Source organism: Schistocerca americana, chromosome 5, assembly GCF_021461395.2.
Source record: "Schistocerca americana isolate TAMUIC-IGC-003095 chromosome 5, iqSchAmer2.1, whole genome shotgun sequence".
Taxonomy (NCBI): Eukaryota; Metazoa; Arthropoda; class Insecta; order Orthoptera; family Acrididae; genus Schistocerca; species Schistocerca americana.
Genome location: NC_060123.1, coordinates 606,100,880 through 606,122,278, shown reverse-complemented (window position 1 = coordinate 606,122,278; position 21,399 = coordinate 606,100,880). Strand labels below are relative to the sequence as shown.

Here is a 21,399-nt window from a genome sequence, read left to right as displayed (position 1 = left end):
TCTACTACTCCTACTTTCCAGATGGCAGCACCATCCTGAAAAGTTTGGATTCCACCTTGTAGTTGTAAGAAGTCTCCATACAGATGTCACTGGAACTGCTAATTCATTACTAGCCTTCCGAAATGATTTCTTGGGGCTATGTGTGAAAGACTCTCACTCGTTCAACACATTCTTCGGTCACTCTCGGTTGTTTCATGCTCTCCCTTCGTGTACAGCTACACAAACAAAACTGTCCAAGTTGCTCTTTCATTTGATGTGTCATTTATAATTGTAAGTTGAATGTAATAAATGCTACAAAGTCTTAAAACCTATATATTCATTTTGAAACACCCTTCACTCATTTCATCACCGCAATATTCATGCATTTCATGTCAATGAAATTATAATTGTCCTTCCTTTTTAATCTTATCCATCCTACTTCTCTCTTGAACTCAAAGAAGGAACTACTAGTTCCAAAAGCTTGATAATGTTTCACTTTTACTTGTATATGCATCTATTGGTACAACTATACATTTCATCTAGTTCCAAAATCTCGATAATGTTTCACTTTTACCTTTATATGTGTGTATTGGTACTACTACACATTGCATCTCCTGAAACAATTTTGCCTCAAATTTTTCTTGGATGTTCACACAAATGAAGTTATTCTCACCTGGGTCCTGAAGACACCTACAAGTCATAAAGTCAAAATGTTGTGGCTAATCAACAATTATATCTTGGTGACCATACAAGCATAACATATTCTGTAGCTTTGTCTGAAAAGCTTCAATGAATATGATTAACACGGATGTAGGTTGATTCTTTATTTTTAAGGTAAATACTGTGACACAGTAAAAACAAATAATTGTGTATGCATCAAAACAAGAAAGATCATGGTGTAGAAATAACAGAAAAGGGGCAGTGGGATGAGCTTACAGGCTTCCATCTTCTGATCCGCTCATATTTATGGAGATGGAAAGAGAGAGAAAGACTCAAGTCTGAAATGTTCTTCTGTATTAGAAACAACTACTAAATATTCAGTGAGCTTCACCTATGAAGTAACTTTTATATAGCAAATAAATCTTCACTGCATCAGTAATAAAATGAACTGCAGTTTTTATTTCAATCATAAAATATTAATTACAATAGATTTAATAAATTATTTCAATTTCTTTTCATGTACATTTTGGGCCTTCTTCCTAAAGGGGCAATAATACACTCGATGCCTTGAAAGTTCGATAGTGCGCCTGAAATTTTCTTGGCAATCCACACACGAAAATGGCTTATATGGCGTATGTTTCTCCTTGAAATGAAGAAATATGTTACTCTTAAATTTGAATGCTCCATCACAAAAAATACAAACAAATGGCTTTGCAAATTCAGAAACAGCTGTAACATTTGATAACTGAACTCCACAGTTAACTTTTGTTCCCAATCCAAGCTCGACTGGGATCTGCGCTGTCAAAACTTCAGGTTGATGAGAAGAAAGAACATGACCTCTTAAGTTCACATCATTCATAAATAAATGACCACAGTAACAACAATTGTATGATGTGCTCCCCTCAACACACAATGCAATTCCTATCCGTAATCTTTCACCTGGAATCAACATTCCATGAAGTTCATCATATACTGCTTCAGGTTGTTCTGCACTTAGTTCATCTTCAGGCAATACATTATGAGAATCTTGAAGATGTGTTTTGCTTGATTCATTGGAAAGATTTGATCCAGTCTGTGTTGTTTTCCAAGAAGTATTTTCTATGTTATTGTTGTAAGGCTGTATTATGTGATCCGTTTCTCTTTGTATTACATGGCTATTTCCTGGAATCTCTGACAAGTGAGTAGTATTTTGCAGGAAGGTATCAACTGCACTCTGAGGCCAATGAAAACTGGGACCCACTTTATTTTTCTTTCCATTTCCCTGTAATTAAGTATATAGCATTACTGTTATAGACACCAAAAATACAAATACCATCTCTACCGGTTTTCAGTTACCTGGTTATAATTTCAAAACATCTTCTGCCTAAAAAAAAAATCACAAACACAACATTGATATATGAAGGGCTTATTTCAATAGTGGTACAAGTCATTTTATTCATATTGAGATAAAGAGCCCTGAAGTTAAATGAGCGCTGAAAAATCTACAGTTGAGATACCAGAAATATTCAAGCATATGGCTTTTGCTAGAGATGAACCTTTCTTTCTGTTTGTTTGGATCATTAATTTCAGAATCATTATAGGCAGGAAAGTGGAGGTAATGGACTTGTATCACTATTGAAATAAGCCCTTCATATATTCGCATAAGAAAACAGGCACAGCAGACAAAGATTGCAATTGTTTCAATAAAATTATCATAAAAAATAATATCTATGGCCAATGTATAATGGGTGTGTCAACATAACCTAAACACAACTAAGTCATAAAACATTGTGTCAGAAATGTGGATGACTGTGAAATGGGAAGAGTGGAATGAAGGTGTTCTTGCAAGTGGTAAATGGGTTAATCTTATTAGTATCACAGATCATATATGAGAATTCACGTGGACAATAAAGATGTAATATTGAAGGTTGTAGCGAACATAAAGGGCACTAGACACACATGTCAAAGGAAAACTATACTTACAATAACTGTTACATAATCAATAGAAGCTATATTAATAGTATCTAAATTCACATGAGAAAAACATAAAACTACAAGGAGACACAAATGCTGACCAGAGGCGTAATGCTAAGTGTTGCAACTGACACATATAAAAGCACAAACAATTATACTAGGTTTTGGAACTGTTCGTTCCTTTTTCGGGGAGGTAAGAGAGAGATGTTGCAGGAGGTTAGAAAGGAAGGAAATGTCACTCAGACACTAGGTTGGGAGTACCCACTTGTTGACAGGCCAAAACAAGAGAAAGATAAGGGGAGGCATCAAAGAGCGTGTAATCCCAATAGTAAACTGGTAAGCAATGTGACAGTTTCAGTCATGAGATGATAGGACAGTGTGAAAGGCAAATACACTAAATAAGGGAAAGAAAAATGGTAAGTAAAATGAATATTGCAATTCATAACTAAGAGGAAAGTGGAAAAATGAATGTGGAGAAACCAAAAAAAGAGATGAACAGGGAAACATAAAGATAAGCAAGTAAAAAGTGACACAGTGCCTTAAATAACAAAAAAAAAAATAAAATAAAATAAAAATAAAAAAAGCATAACATGGGTGAGAGAGGGTGCTAATAACTCATCCTTGCAGGGTAACGTATGGAAGCATTCGAAGCCCGAGTGGCCGTGATCCTCACTCTATTTGCAAGTGGAACAGGAAAGCCTTGCACAGTATGTAATCAGATGTAGTTGGGTGATACTGGATGACATGGAATGGAGGGATAGAGGGATAAGGGGGTAGAGGGAAAAGGGGGGGGGGGAGGGGAGGATGCTTCTGAGTTTTTTTGGAAGTGGGAGCTGTACCTGTTGAAAAACAAGGGCATGGCATGGGGGGGGGGGGGGGGGGAGAAGCAGGGTGTTCAGAGGGAATATCTGCCTGGAGGTCCTTCCCTGATTCTGGGACATCTATTCTTTCCAAACATCTAATCCCCCAGTCTCACACCTAAAATCAACTAGTGTCCAATTCAAAGACCTGTTCTCCATAACCTCGACTGCAAAAACCACTTCACTACACAATCTCAATCCACAATCAAAAGACTGAGCATCAAACTCTGCCAGGGACTGTTTCAATCTGAATCTCAAAAGTGATCCTCCTGCTCTCCTCCAAAATCACCCTCTATTGGCATACCACAAATTCTGTTCATTGAGCATCGTCTACTAATTCTTCCTGAGAAGTATCACCTAAACCTGAACTCATACTCATTCTGAGTTCCAACTTAATCACAACTTGAAAGCAGACCATTATATTATCATCTTACCTGAAAAGATTATTACTATTGCAGCTGACCATGGTGAGTACATGGCAAAGGGGCTTTGTCAGCTCTGAGACACCCCAGTGTTCAAAACTGTTCCCAATGTTCCAATTCTGTGCATCCAGAATGAACTGCAGAAAATCCTAAAAACCTTATGCCTCTCACAAGGGCTCACAACTTACTCCATGGACAGCCTACCCCTCCAGACCAATACACCTCCAACTTCTACCTATTTCACGAAATACACAATAGCAATCACCCCTGCCACACAAGTGTAGCAGGCTTCAAAACCATTCCTGAATGCATCTAAGTCCTGGTACAGAACATCTCCAGCCCATTACACAGAATCTCCCAGCCTACATAAAAGACAGAAACCTCTTCCTGGAACATCTCAAACTAATTCTCACATCTCTTCCATCTGGCGACCTCCCTGTCACTACTAAAGTGATCACACTTCACATCACCATCCCATATACACACTGTCTCTCACTCCTAGAACACTACGTCTCTTAATGCCTTAAAACATTATTTATTTGATCTTACTCAATTTCATCCCTACCTGCAACTTCTTCACATTTCAGGAACAGACATAAGAGAGAATCAGTAGGACTAATATGGAAACCAGGATGACACTGTCCTACGGGACCACTTCCATATCAAACGCTCCCTTCCTGCAGTCTAGGCATTAATCTCCACCAATGAATCCCTCAATATACAAGGGCTGTTCAAAAAGTATCTGACCTTACTTTTTATTGTTGAAACAACAATGGTATGGAGGCATGTGTACTCTCTGTTTGTAGGAGCACATAGTGTGCATGCCTGATTTTTTTTCACAGCTGTGGAAACAACCAATCACTGGCTAACCACTGACAAGTGAACACATGTAAGTGATAGTTGTCAGATTTTGTGTTGAGGTCAAAATGCCAGAATTGCATAAAATTTTGTTTTAAGCTTGGAGATTCTCAAGTTTCAACAATCCACAAGATTTGACAAGTGTTTAGGGACAAAGTAATGGGTTCCACAAGGGTAAAGGAGTAGCACAACTGCTTCAAAGATGGCCACTAATCAGTGAAGAGCTAAGCACATTCAGGTAGGCCCTCTACATCTGCAAATGATAATGTTATTGATCACGTAAGGACCCTGGTGATACAGGATAGACGAAGCATTATCAGAGTACTTGCAGACAAGATTAAAATTAGTATTGGATCCATTCATTCTGTTTTAAGGAAACATTTGGACCTCAGGAGGATCTTAAAAAAATTGTGCCACAGTTGCTAATAACTGAGCAGAAGCAACTTCATTCAGTTATCACACAGGTCATGCTGGATACTGCGAACAGTAAGACCAACTTTCTTAAAACAACGATTCCTGATTATGTGTTCTGGGGTTTATGGGTAAGACCCAGAAACAAAGTTCCAATCATCGGAATGGAAGCATCCATTGCTCACAAGACCCAAAAAAGCGAGGCAGGTCTGCAGCAATGTGAAAGACATGCTAACCACCTTTTTTACTCCAATGGCATGGTCCATCACAAGTACGCCTTCGAAGGTACTAACATCAATAATGAGTACTATCAAGAGGTTCTGCTTCACCTTGGTTAAGCAGTGATATGCAGCTAGCCAGACCTGTGGTTAGCGAGCAGTTGGCACCTTCACTACGATAACACACTTGCTCACAGTTATCAATTAATTCAGAGTTTTCTGGCCAAACACAAAATGGCTGTGGTTTGTCAAATTCCCTATTCCCCTACCCAAGCACCAAGTGACTTCTGGCCTTTCCCTACACTGAAAAAGGCTCTAAAAGAGATCAGATTCCAGAACAGAGAAGACATTAAGCAGTTGTGCACCATACCAAAAGGGACTTTGTAGCAAAGCTTCCAGTAGTGGCATCAGTGTTGGATGAGTTGTGTAGAAGCTGCTGAGGACTACTTTGAAGGTGACTAGTGTCATGCAATTGTATCTGAATACAGATTTATTTTATAAATAAAAGTCAGATACTTTTTGAACAGCCCTTGTATACACCATACATCTTGTCCACTACCAGGATCTTCCAAGCGGTCTCCTCTTTCTACCTCTACAAAAACCAGCCAACAGGTGGTGATGGTCTGCAACACATCAGTGACACCACTTGAGAATCAATAAAATGAGGGAGGGAGTCAGATCTGCCAGAAGTTTTATTATCAAAATGGAGAATCTACTACTCCGGCCATACTATCTTATCGCCATAAGAAGGGTATCTGTCCCCTGACAAGTATCATTGTGAAGAAAATCGTCATGAAGTTCAAAGCCGTAGGTTGTTTAGATGAATGGCCCCATAGTGGGTGACGAGACACAAGCGCTACTGCTGCTCGGGCAGTTTAGGAAGAAATGAAGACTTTAGCACGTTCATCTCCACTTGGTAAAGTCAGTGTTCATGTAGTCATACATTGTGCCAGCACTGCATGCACTATTGTTTGGAGAGCACTAAGATGTACCCTCCAATTCTATCTGTACAAAATCCAGTGTCATCATGAACTGTTAGCCACCAGTTTGTAACACAGAGAGCATTTACAGGATGGGCACTTAAAAAAATGGACGAAGATGACAATTGGTTGTCTAACATATTGTGGACCAATGAAGCCCAATTCACACTCCAAGGGTCTGTCAACAATACCCACAAGTGCAGAATTTAGGCTACTCAAAATCCTAGAATTGTCGTGAAAAATTCATTGCATGACGAGAAACTCAATGTGTGGTTTGGATTTGCCACATGAATCAGACCCTTTTTCTTTGAGGAAATGTGGGGTGCTGCATTTCAAACTGTCAGCATGACGGGTGCAAGATACACTGATATGTTACAGAATAGCATCATCCCTAGCCTCGCTGATACACACCTTCTGGAAGGTGCAACTTTTATGCACAAAGGTGCTCCTCCCCATATCGATACTCGTGTGAAAGATCTCTCGCACACATCATTTGGTAAGGATATTGTGCTAAGCTACCACTTCCATTATGCTTGGCCTCCCAGATCCCCAAACCTCAATCCATGTGATTATTGGTTGTGGGGTTACCTAAAGCTGAAAGTCTACCATGCCTGACCAACCTCATTAGGGCATCCAACAGCAATTTCTCACCATACCTACTGACATACTGTACAGTGCTGCCTACAACATTGTCCCTTGACTACAAATACTTTTGATGAATGATGGCTGACATGTTGAGCATTTGTTATAAAGAACATTATCTTTGCCAAAAATCAGTTGTTATGCTCATTATTAATTTTGTATCAAATGAAATGCCATCTGTTGGTCCTTTTTTTTCCCCAAATAAACCCTGTGTCATTTCAAGCATTTGTGTCAGTTTTTGCCTCTCTACATACATTATTTAATGATGTGTTGAATTTTGAAATGTTACGGACTTTTGGGTCACCCTGTACTTAGGTCTAATACTTTTGTAAAAACTGTCAGTGATATTTTCACCTCAGAGTTGAATGGAAAGAATACTCATATTAACATGGTGACTGTATTTAGGCATAACCAACAGAAAATTTTAAAGTCTCATCCATAATTAGGGAAACAAACACACAAACAAACAAGTGTAAAAATTTAAATTAGCCCCATTTAGTGAACATAGCAAGTTAGTACACTTCCATTATAGAATGAAAAATTCATAACTCAAATTAGTTATGAGGGCTGTATCAAATGTAATGCTTCAACATATCTTGTATCACCCTTTAATGTGTACACCATGTGCCAGTTGTATAGAGCAGCTCAAACCTTCCCATTAATTTCTGGTAAGTTCATTTTATGAGACCATCAGGGGCAATGGCATTAGTTGATGTCAGTTTCTGAAAGTACAACAAGCCATCTCTACAATTAGAAACTCCTATTCTCAAATTCCAGTTTCTTCTTCATTCCACAAGAAAAATTGCTTGGAATAGTCTATGAAATGGAGATATGATGTTGAGTTTCTGACAAATTTGCACAAAATGACATCCACAGACAATTGCACAGATGTCCAAAGTTCATACTATGATACATTAACTTTTCGAAACTGCAGTTGGTCACAATGAAGAGAAATTCAGTAAGCTCATCCATGTCGATCAGCAGATTGTGACCAAAAAACTTCATGTTGGCGGTAAATGAAAGTTCTGTAACAGAACAAGGTGTTTTTACTGAGACTGTTGAAACTGTGGGTACATGTGGTACATTGTGCCTGTTTTCAGTGAAGTGCAATGAAAAACTGTGAATCTAGACAGTGAAATAAGTATATTCTCTCAAAAGGACTGAGAAAAAGGAGTGCTGTCAATATTCAAATAAACTTTTAAAATATGGATTCATCCTCTGATCTACAAATGAAGAACTACCAGTGAAAATATACACTGACTGATAAAAAAAGTAAAGCACCCAGAAGATACCGTCAGATGTCACTGTAACTTGGTACATGCACAAAACATTGGCAGGCAGGTAAATGATTAGAGTTGCAATTATCTATGAAAGGTAGAGTGGCTGCCCGAGAGCATTAGTGTTGTTCATGTTTAGTGTTGTTACCAGGCCTGATAATGTACATAATAGACGTGAACAGTGTCAGATGTAGAGTGATCGTTGCAAGGAATGGAGATGCCACCTACTTGTGTGAGACAGCGTTATCAGAACATAAGACAGTTTGAAACGGGCCTTGTTGTGTGTCTCCATTTGGCCAGCTAGTCAAATCGTGGAGTATCCAGATTTGTGGAGCATTCGAATGTGACAGTGGCCCTACAATGGGCAGCATGGTAACGTGAAGGAAGGCATACTCATTGTCAAAGTTCCAGTTGACCACATCTGACCACCACAAGGAAGGACATGCACCAAATACATTGTAAACCCTTCATATCTGTCTCTGCCACCTGAAAACAATAGGAGACTCCCTGCAACTTTCCATGTCATCAGAGATCAGAAGCTAGCAGCAGCCAGACTGAGGTGTTACCGCCCCATTTATAGGCTGCTATTAACACAACGCAACAGCTGCATATGCAGTGGTGCTGTGACTCGGAAGCACGGGCTGCTGATGAATGGTGTCACACTGTGCTAAATGACGAACCTGGATGACAATCTTCAACGAATAAAGTGGTGACTTGGGAAGAGGTCCCATTCTTCCAACATTTTGGAGTGGCACAGCAATGTTACTTCTGACATCAGTGGTGTGGGGAGCCATCGGGTATGATTTCAGGTCGTGCCTGGTGGTGATGAGGGAACTGTGATACCACAAGGGTGCATCATGGACATCTGGATCCTTATGTGCTATCTCTCACATGACGGTATCACGGTGCCATTTTTGAACAGGATAATGCTCGAGCACACATGACAAATGTCTCAGTGTGACATTGAGGTACTCCCACGGCCAGTAAGAGCCCCAGGTCTGTCACAACAGAACACTTATGGGATCAACTTAAATGCCAACTCTATCCCACTGTTGGTGACCAGTATATTAAGGACCAGTCATGCACCAGGTTGTCCCTGGGGAATATACAACGGTTTTATGACATCTTTCCCAATTGAACAAGTGCAAGCATTCCTGCCACAGGGGATGCATGTCCTACTGAAAGTGAGCTCATATTGCCAAGGTCTTGGTAAATCTGATTCAGTATTGTAACCACTGAAGTAACATTACATACCCTCTCAAACCATAGAGTATCATTTCGTTTCTGCCTTCTTTTCTGATGCGACAGTTTGTTCAATAAATTATATCGATCTGTTGGAAAAGTGTTTTAATTTCTCGTCTTATTCACCCACTAACTCCAAGCCTGACCTCTCTGTGTGTAAACATATCTTGCGTAATCAATGGGAATGCGCTGTGCGGCCGACGACCTAGGCCGCTACTATTGTCGTGCCACCTCGGCCCATGGGGACGTGCGCTGCTAGTCTACAGCATGCATCCAGGATAGGGTCTCTCCTCTGCTGCCAAAATACTCTAAGTCCATTATCAGTCCCTGGCGTCATCCTATGTGTGCATTGCTATATTACTGCGTATCCTGGTAAGACAGCAGTCAGTCGGCAAGATGCCTCGCAATCGCACGCATCATGTTTAATGTTGGTGTCCTACGATCTACAAAACAGTTCTTGACATTGAGACTGATTATAATATGAATGTTAATCATGCCAAAACAATTGATTTTCTACAAGGACCATCAGTTTTCCATGGTGGGCGTGTCGGGCAGGATATATTCAAACAAAGCTATGATATATGTTTGATAAACATAACAATTAAGGAATGTTACTCAGAGAAGCACATACAACCACTGAAACACTTACACATTACCTGCAGTTAAAAAAAATGTTTGAACAATGCTAGGGCCTGATGGATATGCTATGATGAAATCCACATCTTTCAGTAATGACACATTTTTGAGATGAATTGTCAAGATGTGGAAGAGGAGTTTTTCATAGTCTTAAAGTCTTCCTAGACTTCAGTCTTCATCCTGGTGGAGTATGGTGATCCAGTGGTTGTAACTCATTTGTAATTGAAATTGATGAATTTGTTTGCTTCATTAATCAGAATGATGAGGTAATTTATTTACTTGAGTCAGAAGCATACACTTAGGATTCAATAAATTTACAAGATCAAGACAAGAAATAGAATGAATTTTCACACACACACACAGAGAGAGAGAGAGAGAGAGAGAGAGAGAGAGACAAGATTGAAATCAAGAAGTCTTTGCCCAAAAGTGAGCAACTTCTACAGCATTTTTTGTGCCTTGAGCAACTCCTCATTGCAAGAACCGGGGCAAAACGTTTTGTTGTCTATACTTCTCCACATTCACAAAGTGTTGGCCCTTTAAAGTATCCCCATTTCATTAGGTTGTCCTTAGGTTTGCCAATGCCCCCTTGTAAACTGTTCAGTGATCTCCATGTGACCAGTCTAAGTAGTGTCCAACTGGTAAGCATACTGCTGGCTTTACCCTTTCTTGCAGATGACTTATTTTGGCTGCCCACAGTTTTTCTCTCACTTCCTTGGCTGACATATATAGTACAGATATTATTGACTTCAGCCTTGGTCTTGGAGGAGCATGTCCATGCAGAGGGTGTAACTCATGTTTTTGACTTTCTTTCTTTTGGCATTTGTTGTTACTTCCCTTGTGGCTGCTTCCCAACACACGTCAGAAGGAGCTATGCTTGCAGATGACTTATTTTGGCTGTCCACAGTTTTTTTCTCACTTCCCTGGCTGATGTATATAGTGCAGATATTGACTTCAGCCTAGATCTTGGAGTAGTATGTGCATGCAGTGTGTGTAACTCGTGTTTTTGACTTTCTTTCTTTTGGCATTTGTGGCTACTTTCCAACATATGTCAGAACAAGATATGCCTGCCATGCAGCACAATTTATCAAGGATGGTGAAGGAAATTGGCATGCCCTTTCAAAGGAATCATACCGACATTTGCCTTGAGCAATTCAGGGAACTCATGGGAAACCTAAATACAGATGGCCGGACATGGGTTTGAACCATCATCCTCCAATATGCGAGTCCAGTGTGCCAACTGCTGCACCAAGGAGTTGGTTCCAGACATCCAATCATCAATCTTACTGTTTCATTAAGGGCTACATCTACTTCATTCAGAGGGATAGGTTTATGCAACACTGGGCAGGCATATTCACCAGCCGAGAAACAGAGTACCACAGCAGAAGTACAGACCACCTTGAGTTGGGCACTCCAATAACCACCAACAAGTTTCTGGATGATGTCATCTTGGCCTGACACCTTACATTAGGCATTAAGGCAGTTCCACTGGTAAGTGAGCAGTCTAAGGCAATTCCATGGTACTTGGGTATAAAAACAATGCTCCAGCTTGATTCCTTCCCAAATCATTTTCAGTTTTCTTCTTGCCTGTCTATTTCTTAAGTGCATAGCACAGACTTGAATTTTGAATAGGTTTTCCATGAGGTGGTTCTTGTTATAGCACCTGTTCTGCTTCTTCAAAGTCATCTGTCTACATTGTCAAAGCACAGTCATCAACACCTATGAAACTCTTGCATGAATTAAGCCTTGGTTGATCATTTTTGTAAAATTTGAAGAGCAAAGGCAACAGTGCACTCCCTTGTGGTAGACCATTTCTTTGTTTCTTCCAGCAGTTATATCTTTTTTGAAATTCAACAAAGAATCTTTTATTTTGCTGTATGGCCACAGTTATTCTAGTGACACCATAGTCCTGGGTCAGTGCATATCTCTTCTGAGGCATTATGTGATACTGGACATGTCATAAACAGACCAAAGTTTGATAAATGCCACTCTGGTGACCTTCCCCCTTTCAAATACATCTTCTACGTGCTGCATTGATGAACTGCCTGTGCTGTACAGTTTCTTTGTGGTCTGAAACTGGCCTGTTCAGCTGTAAATGAGCTATCAATCTTCAGTGACAGATGGTTCAAAAGCATCCTTTCAAATATCTTATAAATACAGCATAATAATCAGGTAAGCCAATAGCTCTGAGGCTCATTTTCTGTTTCCAAGATAGTATTTATCATGATTCCCTCCACATTTTTGGAATATTGCTCTGTTTTAAGTAGTTACTGTATAATTCCACATGCCATTTCAGTGTTGTTGTCCAAATTTCTTTATCTGCTTGATTCGTTTGTCATCCAAGCCACATGCCTTGTTGTTCTTATATTGCTGTATAGCTTTTTGCACCTCTTTTCACTAAATGGAGTTGGCAGTGCATTCGTTTCTAGGTGTTCTTGCCTCTGGATCTTAGGTCCTTTGCCACATTTTTCTGTTTTGCCAATTTTAAGAAGTTGTGTGGCTATTTCACTTGGGGAAATGTTTGGGTGAGTTTTCTTTTAGGTTCGCTCATTACTCAGGCGACACAGAAGATTCCATGTGATTTGACTACTTTTGGTCATGTCTAGTTCTTCTAGCATTTCCATCCAGAATTTCTCTTACCTTATGTAAAGATCAAATAAGTTTTAAAGCAACATGTGATGTTTGCTCCTTAAAAGGATTTTCTTCAAAGAGCTCATGTATTCTTCCAACAGATGGGTGTTTCCTTTACTAAGACAAAGAATGAGTTGGTACGGCATTCACAGGGGAAGGATTTGAGAGACGACTCCCGAATGGTTCCTACAAAATCTTCATATGCTTCATGACAAGGATTTATTTTCAACACAATGTTTTCTAGTGTCTCTGAGAACACATTCAAGTTTGCTTTCTTGAAACTGTATTTTCTTCTGAATGGAACTGCCTGGGTTCTTATAACTCCAGTGATCTGACACATGGTCTCCTACGTCTATGTTGGGTCCTTGGAATTGGAGGAACTATGCACTTGAAATATTGTGAAGCTGTTTCTTCACTGATAAAAATCATATCAGGATTGTATCCTCACTTTCAGTGTCCTCTGTTGGAAGATGATCGTAGTTTTCTATTGTGAATTAAGTTTGAGTTACTGGATTCAGCCAATTACTGCTTCATCAATCTCATTCCCCTCCTCAAATCCCCAGAACATAAAGTGGCTATTAAAAATGTCCTAGAATGAACTATATATTTTGGTTGCAATTATTAGTTGGTTTGTTAAGGTGCACTGGGTGGTTTGTCCTCCGTTTACATCTAGTGTAATTCACATGGTCAAATGTTGCATCATTTTTCAAAGTTATAAGAATGTAGGCTTCCACAGCCGCTGGGTATTATGCCGCGTCGTTGCTAAAAACTAACAACAACAATAAACTAAAACCGACGTTTTGGCCGAACTGCAACGGCCTTCCTCAGGGCCTGTTGTGCCCTGAGGAAGACCGTTGCAATTCGGCCAAAATGTCAATTTTAGTTTATTATTGTTGTTAGTTTTTAGCAATGATGTGGCGTAATACCCAGAAGATATTTTTCAAAGTGTTTGTGCATCATGTAACTGAGAAGGAACCCTCTAACCAGCTTGGTATTTACTAAATGGATGTGGGAAACTGCTAAAAATCCACATCCCAGCTAGCTGCGACACCAGCTCCCATTATTAACCCATGAGGCAGATTCAATCCAGGGCAAATGCACCTAACAGTGTTCTGGATATGGGTGCCTTAACACACTCAGCTATCCAGGTGAGTATGATTAAATTAACGAAGGAAGAAAGACTGACTAGAGTCTGATGTTCCATCAATACTACAATGAATTCATTCAAATGGAAATCGTTAGAATGGACCACCAGCTGCTCTGGAATGAGAGCTGTAACTGTGTTACATCACTTGGCAGTTTGTACAGAAGCATATCAGTAATAAGTTTATAATTGATGGGATCAGATTTTTCACACTCACATGCACTGTATCTAAACATCGGTGAGAATTGCAACAAATAAATGTTAATGCAAAACATTTTATATTCCTTGCCCCATCCAGTAAATCCATATACTTAATTAATGATATCAATATAATAGAGGGAAACATTCCACGCGGGAAAAATATATTCAAAAACAAAGATGATGTGACTTATCATACGAAAGCGCTGGCAGGTCGATAGAAACACAAACAGACACATACATACCCACAAAAATCAAGCTTTCGCAACAAACTGTTGCCTCATCGGGAAAGAGGGAAGGAGAGGGAAAGACGAAAGGAAGTGGGTTTTAAGGGAGAGGGTAAGGAGTCATTCCAATCCCGGGAGCGGAAAGACCTTAGGGGGAAAAAAGGACGGGTATACACTCGCACACACACACATATCCATCCACACATATACAGACACAAGCAGACATATTTAAAGACAAAGAGTATTCCCGGGATTGGAATGACTCCTTACCCTCTCCCTTAAAACCCACTTCCTTTCGTCTTTCCCTCTCCTTCCCTCTTTCCCGATGAGGCAACAGTTTGTTGCGAAAGCTTGATTTTTGTGTGTATGTATGTGTCTGTTTGTGTTTCTATCGACCTGCCAGTGCTTTCGTATGGTAAGTCACATCATCTTTGTTTTTAAACATATACTTAATTATCAACATTTGGATTTGGCCTATCAAAAGGCTTTGATGTACCAAGGGAAAATGGTATCTAATACATATCGCAGTACAAACTATGTGATGGAGGTGCTATCAACAGAGAGACACAATACATCAAGGGAACATGGTACTTTTAACACTCAATGGGAGCAGTCTAATTGTGTTTTGTATGCAGAAGAGGCACATCCTCATCTATTTCTGAGCACTAACACTTTCAATTTACAATAATTACAAGATTGTGGTGAAATATTTCTCTAACAAGTTGATTAATTCATGATTAACTATATTTTCGTACAGTGACACAGGTACAACAACATTTTTTCAGTAATTTGAAATTATGATGTAGAAGCTAAATCAAAAATATTTATTCTGTCAAGCAATGTGGCAGTATAAAGGCCAATTTGTAATGCTACCCAGCATTATACATATGTCGTATCTGTAGAGTTGCCTGCAACACACAAAGTAGATTGTGGGAATATGTCATGAAAACGGAAATTACTTTCTAGGATATAGGAAAGTTAGTTACGGTATACCTCAGGGTTCTGTGTCAGGTGACTTTTATGCCCGACTTTTATAAATACTATAACAAACCACTTGCCAGCAACAGAGCCAATGCTGTTTTCAGATTGTACTAGCCCTTTTATGAAAAGTAACAATGATTGTGATTTACAGCATAAGTTTTTGTGGCAGCAGAAGCAGCATAGGGATTACTTAACAATGTGACCACACTGACAGCCAGATGATGTCACCAACATGACAAGTATACAAGGGTTACGAAATGACCAATGACAGATGTCACTAACAATACACAATCATTAGCAAAATAAAATTATTGTGGAATACGGGAGAGTGTGCCACATATATGATACATAAATTGGGGTAGCAGACATTAAAACAATGGCATTTTTCGCTGCAGAAGGATCTGCTCATGACATTTCAATCAATCACCAACTTTGTCCTCAAAGTGTGAAAATATTTTGTTGGCAGCACCCACATAGAGAAAAATGATCATCATAATAAAACAAAAGAAATCAGAGCTCACATGGAAAGACTTAAAGTGTTCATTTTTGTTGCACACTGTTCAAGAGTGGGTTGGTAGAGAAGTACTTTAAAGGCAGTTTGATGAATCCTCTGCCAATTGTGAATTGCAGACTAATCATGTAGAAGTAGGTGTAGAGCTAAAGATAACAGGGGTTCTCAGCTGGGAATATTGGGCATTACACAAGTGTCCAATTTCATCCGTTTCCTTTGACCAATGACATCATCAATATGGCAGAAATGACTACTTCCAGCGTATAAAAAACGAAGACAGTGATGTCACTACAGACACATGCCAGCAAACACGAACAAAAGTAAAAATGACACAATAAAATCTCACTCCAAAAATAAACTGAAACAAACCGGACAACTGCAGAATATTGGGGGTTTAGGACAGGGACAAGCTAAATATACAACATTAAAAAAAACATTGCACCATCCCAAAACAAATAATATAAGAAAAATTTTAATTACAGCATTCCGCTACTCCAACAAAATCACACGAATAGGACGCTTCCCTTGACCTATATAGCTAACCGCAACTACCGACACTAAAAAACAAACACCTACAAAGCCAAAAAGTGGCATTGGACATTTCCCATGATCTATATAGCAGCTATCGGTACCAAAAAACCAACACCTACAACTCAGAAAAGTAGAACCAAAACCCTCACAACTCAAAAACCCAAATACACCATATTCATTATATCTATTAAAACACAACCAACTTACCATGACTATACAACATACAAAACATCACAATTATTATACAATAGCACCAAAACAAACGTGACTTATACACACACGCGCTGACAGCGCCATGCCACAAATGTGGTACCTAACATACTCAGCAATAAGACTGAACATCTGCAGAAGCTGTATAATAGACATCATATCATTACCAATCTCAGAACATAATGATACACTCGTGAACATCACTGTCATACCGATACCAAATGGAAAAAATAAATTTAAAAAAAGATTTAAAAAAATTAGGTTGCTTTCCACACAACAGACACCAAACTGATCAGACCTAACAAACTAAAAAGAATCTTAATCACTCACTGAAAACACTTCCACAATCCACATTGTCACACCAACTACCTAAACTCAAAACCATGTTAGCATGATGACAATCAAAACTCAAATGAACCCAGCACCACAAGTTAAACTCAGCACGTCTACAGCCACTGCCAAAGGACACCATCAAATATGACGACATAACACCTACAAACACAACCAGCTCAAAAACTCTGTGCCAAGATGACCTCACATACCACACCATGATGTCAAGGGCCAAAGCAGACAGGCGGAATTGGACACTTCCGTTGGCCCGAATGTTGTTACTAATGCTTACAAACACATTAAAAACTTGAAAAAAATCAAACCATAGTGAGTTAATACAGGTGCTCATCAGAGACATAAACATAAATATGGAATGCATATAAAAAATACTGTCATGAAACATTCATTGGCTTCACCAAATCATAGCCTAACCTACAACACAGATCAGTCTGTCACCATGAACTTTGTTTAACAAAAATAGTTTTTTGTTGTGATACATCCATTTGCTTCACCAACTCACAACAAAACTATCACATTCCAACCCAACCTAGGCCTCGGGGTACACTACAGTTCTATCATTGCAACTTCATAAAACAAAGAAAACAACATAAAAGGATAGTATACAATATAATGCACACATTGTTACCTTCAATGGATCGCCATCACCACTAAACCTACAGAAGACATTAACAATGTATAATGAGCAAAACAGACGGGCAACACCTAGGCTATCATTGAATCATACAGACAAACATATTACAGGGTGGTTACATGTAAATAATATCACAATTCAGTACATACATGGATGGCTCACACTGTGCATAAATGCTGTTTAGAAACATCTGCATGCTGGTAAATGAGAAGAAAATAGTACAGATGAGCTTCAGACTTAGAAGAACAAAAGCTATTTAAGCTATATAGACCTAATACTAGTAGCATTAAGGGGCTGTAAAATTGGAAGAGGTACCATATTACACAAGGACATTGTTTATCAACAACACTTTGCAATAATTATACCAAAAAACTAAGACAACACATCAACGAAAACCAAGGGGCTTAGCAGGGGGAGGAGAGAGGATAAAGGTGATTAAGTACGCATATACAGATGATCAAGCAGTGTTGATGAAACAGAGAGAGAACAACAATTTATGATGGTGAGGATCATAAGAGTGATACAAAATGTATGGAATGGGGATAACTGTACTAGAAACCAAAGCAATGAGAATTAGTAGAGATACAGGTTCTGTCAAAATATCATTGGAAGGAATGACTTTGGAACAAGTAAAATCCTTCAGGTACTTAAGAAGTTTACTGACAGAAAATTCAAGCTGTGTGAAGGAAGTAAAAAGCAGAATATCCATGTGTCAAGGAGCTTTTAAAAAACTGGTTTGTTGACAGCAAAAACAATTCTGATAGAATTAAGAGAAGGATTCGCCAGGTTTTTTATCTGGTGTGTAGCGTTGTCTGGCAGCAAATCATGGCCAGTCAAGAAGAATGAGGAAAAATACTTAAATAATTCTGAAATGTGGTTTCAGTGAAGAACGCTAAACATGAAATGAAATGGCAGAATCAAGAAGTATCTTCAAGAATAGGATAGAAAAGGAAAGTAGTGGACACAGTACGAATGAGGAAAACGTCTTAGCTGAGATGAAGGAAAGACAGCCAGAGGAAGACTTCAAATGCTGGATAACATTAAGAAAGGACAAAGTGACTAGCAGATTATGGAAGTAGTGCACAACAGAAGAAAGTGGAGAGATCTAGTCAATACCTGTTGTAAAACAGAGATACCGAAGAAGAAGAGCAAGAAGGACGAGGAGAAGACAACAGAAGCATTCAAGAAACATGTAACACAAAATTCTTAGGAAGTGTTGTTCTGATATTAGAGTATGTTGTTAGTAAAAAGTGAACAAGAAATGTAAAATTAGGTGATTTTTTCCCCGAAGTGAACTAAAAGCAAATGGCGCAAAATAGCCTGTTTTAAGAGTAATTCTGTAAGTAATTTGTCAGTTCTCAGCAAGTAATGCAGTGGACTTGCCAATGTCATAAACAGGGTATTCCAAAACTATTTGTTTAAATTAATACACAACAAAGAGAACATCAAAACAAATACATGTCAATAAGGAACGTATGGTCTCTTAAGTCAACCTACAATGTCAGGGAACTTTGGTTAGCCTACCGGTGTTGATGTGAGATGTGCTCGTGTCACTGACTGGTCCTGATATTCAAATATCTACAGTTTGTACATTTGGACACACTTGAATTCACAAGGTACTCAACCTCGTGCTCATCAACAGTAATTCAGTGTTAATGTGTGGGCTGACATTCTTGGTGATAGGTTCCAGCACAATGGGGCACCTGTCCATTTCAGTTTTGCTGTGAGGAATCATCTGAGAGACACCTTTGGCAATTAATGGATATGGCCTGGCCACCCAGGTCACCTGACCTCATGTTTGGATTTTTCCTCTGGAGAGGCATATGAAACAACTGGTGTGTGAAACTAATGTGGAAACAGGAGAAGACCTTGTCGATAGAGTTGCCATCACTGATAGTACCGTTCCAGGAACCTTAAAACAGACATGACAATCCAGAATGAGATTTTCACTCTGCAGCGGAGTGTGCGCTGATATGAAACTTCCTGGCAGATTAAAACTGTGTGCCCGACCGAGACTCGAACTCGGGACCTTTGCCTTTCGCGGGCAAGTGCTCTACCAACTGAGCTACCGAAGGTAGGTAGGAAGGAAGGTAGGAGACGAGGTACTGGCAGAAGTAAAGCTGTGAGTACCGGGCGTGAGTCGTGCTTCGGTAGCTCAGTTGGTAGGGCACTTGCCCGCGAAAGGCAAAGGTCCTGAGTTCGAGTCTCGGTCGGGCACACAGTTTTAATCTGCCAGGAAGTTTCAGACATGACAATCATTGGTCAGACAATGTACTACATGCACACACACCAATGGTCGCACATATGAGCAGTTCCTGTGAATGCCACTGTTGTAATTAGCATGCTAAACGATCTTCTGTGTAAATTGTCCTTAGCATCAGAAATTGCCACCAGTGATCATACATACCATAACTCAATATATTTGCTTTGATGTGCTCCTGTATTAATCTGAACGAATAGTTTCGGAACATCCTGCACAGAATGTTTTGTAAATACAACAAACAGCAGTTTCTGGTAACAGCATGTGTATTTTGAATTATCTGTGAGATATGTAGAAGAATTATAAATCATGAGATTTATAATATTTTTGTACATAATTAAGACACAAATTTTTTCCTATGCTATATTCGCTGCATCCTGTGCATTGTATACCTTTTTAGCAGTAACTTTTCTAAGTTCTGTACAAAATAATCAAACGATGATTAACATTTTTATTTTAGCATTCTGTATTAAATAACACGTAAATGTTATCAATTCTGACAATGAATCCCGTCACTTTGTCTCTAAATCCTAAGCAACAGGAGTATGTAAGTCAAATTCAAGGGCAAGTTATCCATAATTTCCAGTACCTGAGCGCAGGTATTATGAATAGGTTCTAACGTCAGAAGTTCCTTTTTCTCAGATCCTAATTTCTTCTTCCTCCCAGAAGAACTGCGTGTTTTCTGAGCTGCCTGTCGTTTGCCTCTTGTGCATCCGCTGTCTTCGGCGTTTTGTTTGTCCACATCCATGCATGTTGCACGCTGTATTTCTGTCGATTCTATGCTGCCATGGAAACTAACATACTTCTCACATAGCTGTGCCCTTATGCTATACAGCTGACCTTCAACAATGTCGTATTGATTGACTAACTGAACGCACGGAATACACACTAAAACCGAAGGGTTGGGTTGTGGTATTATCCACTTATCTCCAATTATTGCTCTCAGTTTGTCTTTTACCGGTGTCTCACTCTGGGCTGTGTATGAAGTGTCTAAAGTCAGATCAACGTAATGCGATAACGAATGCGAACCACAAACGAGGCAGTGAGAGCTCTCTCCACTAATATTACTGTAATTTAGTAGCTCCATTTTATATGTTCTAAACCGTATACCAGTTCAAATGGAAATTAGCCGTCATTACTGGAAACTATAACACCATCATTTACAAATATCTATAGTAAATGTAATAAATGTAAACAGCAAGAAATGTTTGTAAACAGAAACGCACATTGTTCGACTATAAACACCAATACACAACCGTACATCGATTTATCGCTTGATTCGAGTATTTATTCGACCTATCGCGGTCAGCCGACATAGTAGCAGAGGCTCTAGTCGGTCACATATGGTAGGAACGTTGATTCGAGCTTTCTCTTTATCGTTCTAGCACTCTAACGTAAAATCCCAACACTCAGTCTCCGCATTGTTACTCACAGCGATAAGAGCGCACCAAGTGGCCAAAAAGCTTGTAGGCGACTTGCCTACAACAAATAATTGCATAGCCGTCCGGTATAATGTGTCGACGAAAAAATATTTATTCGAAACAACTCACAATGAGAAGAAACTAAAAAAAAAACAGAGAAGTAACAAA

The 21,399-nt window shown here is 39.2% G+C and overlaps 1 protein-coding gene across 1 annotated transcript; it reads right to left on the bottom strand.

Annotated features, from left to right (window-relative positions):
• Window positions 1-1,078: 1,078 nt before the first annotated feature.
• Window positions 1,079-21,062, bottom strand: LOC124616028 (zinc finger protein 845-like). Its single transcript, XM_047144246.1, has 2 exons — window positions 20,400-21,062; window positions 1,079-1,900 (listed from the first exon to the last, which is right to left on the bottom strand). The coding sequence occupies exons 1-2, from the start codon at window positions 20,895-20,897 to the stop codon at window positions 1,139-1,141; spliced, it is 1,260 nt and encodes a 419-aa protein (XP_047000202.1). The 5' UTR covers window positions 20,898-21,062; the 3' UTR covers window positions 1,079-1,138.
• Between the last annotated feature and the right edge of the window lie 337 nt (window positions 21,063-21,399).

What these genes read in the sequence shown, in the direction of transcription:
- LOC124616028 (XM_047144246.1), bottom strand. Translation starts at nt 20,897, where the DNA reads ATGGAGCTACTAAATTACAGTAATATTAGTGGAGAGAGCTCTCACTGC. An exon ending in TTCATAATACCTGCGCTCAG is followed by an intron (nt 1,901 to 20,399) that starts GTACTGGAAATT and finishes ACTTAATTACAG; the next exon opens with GGAAATGGAAAGAAAAATAA.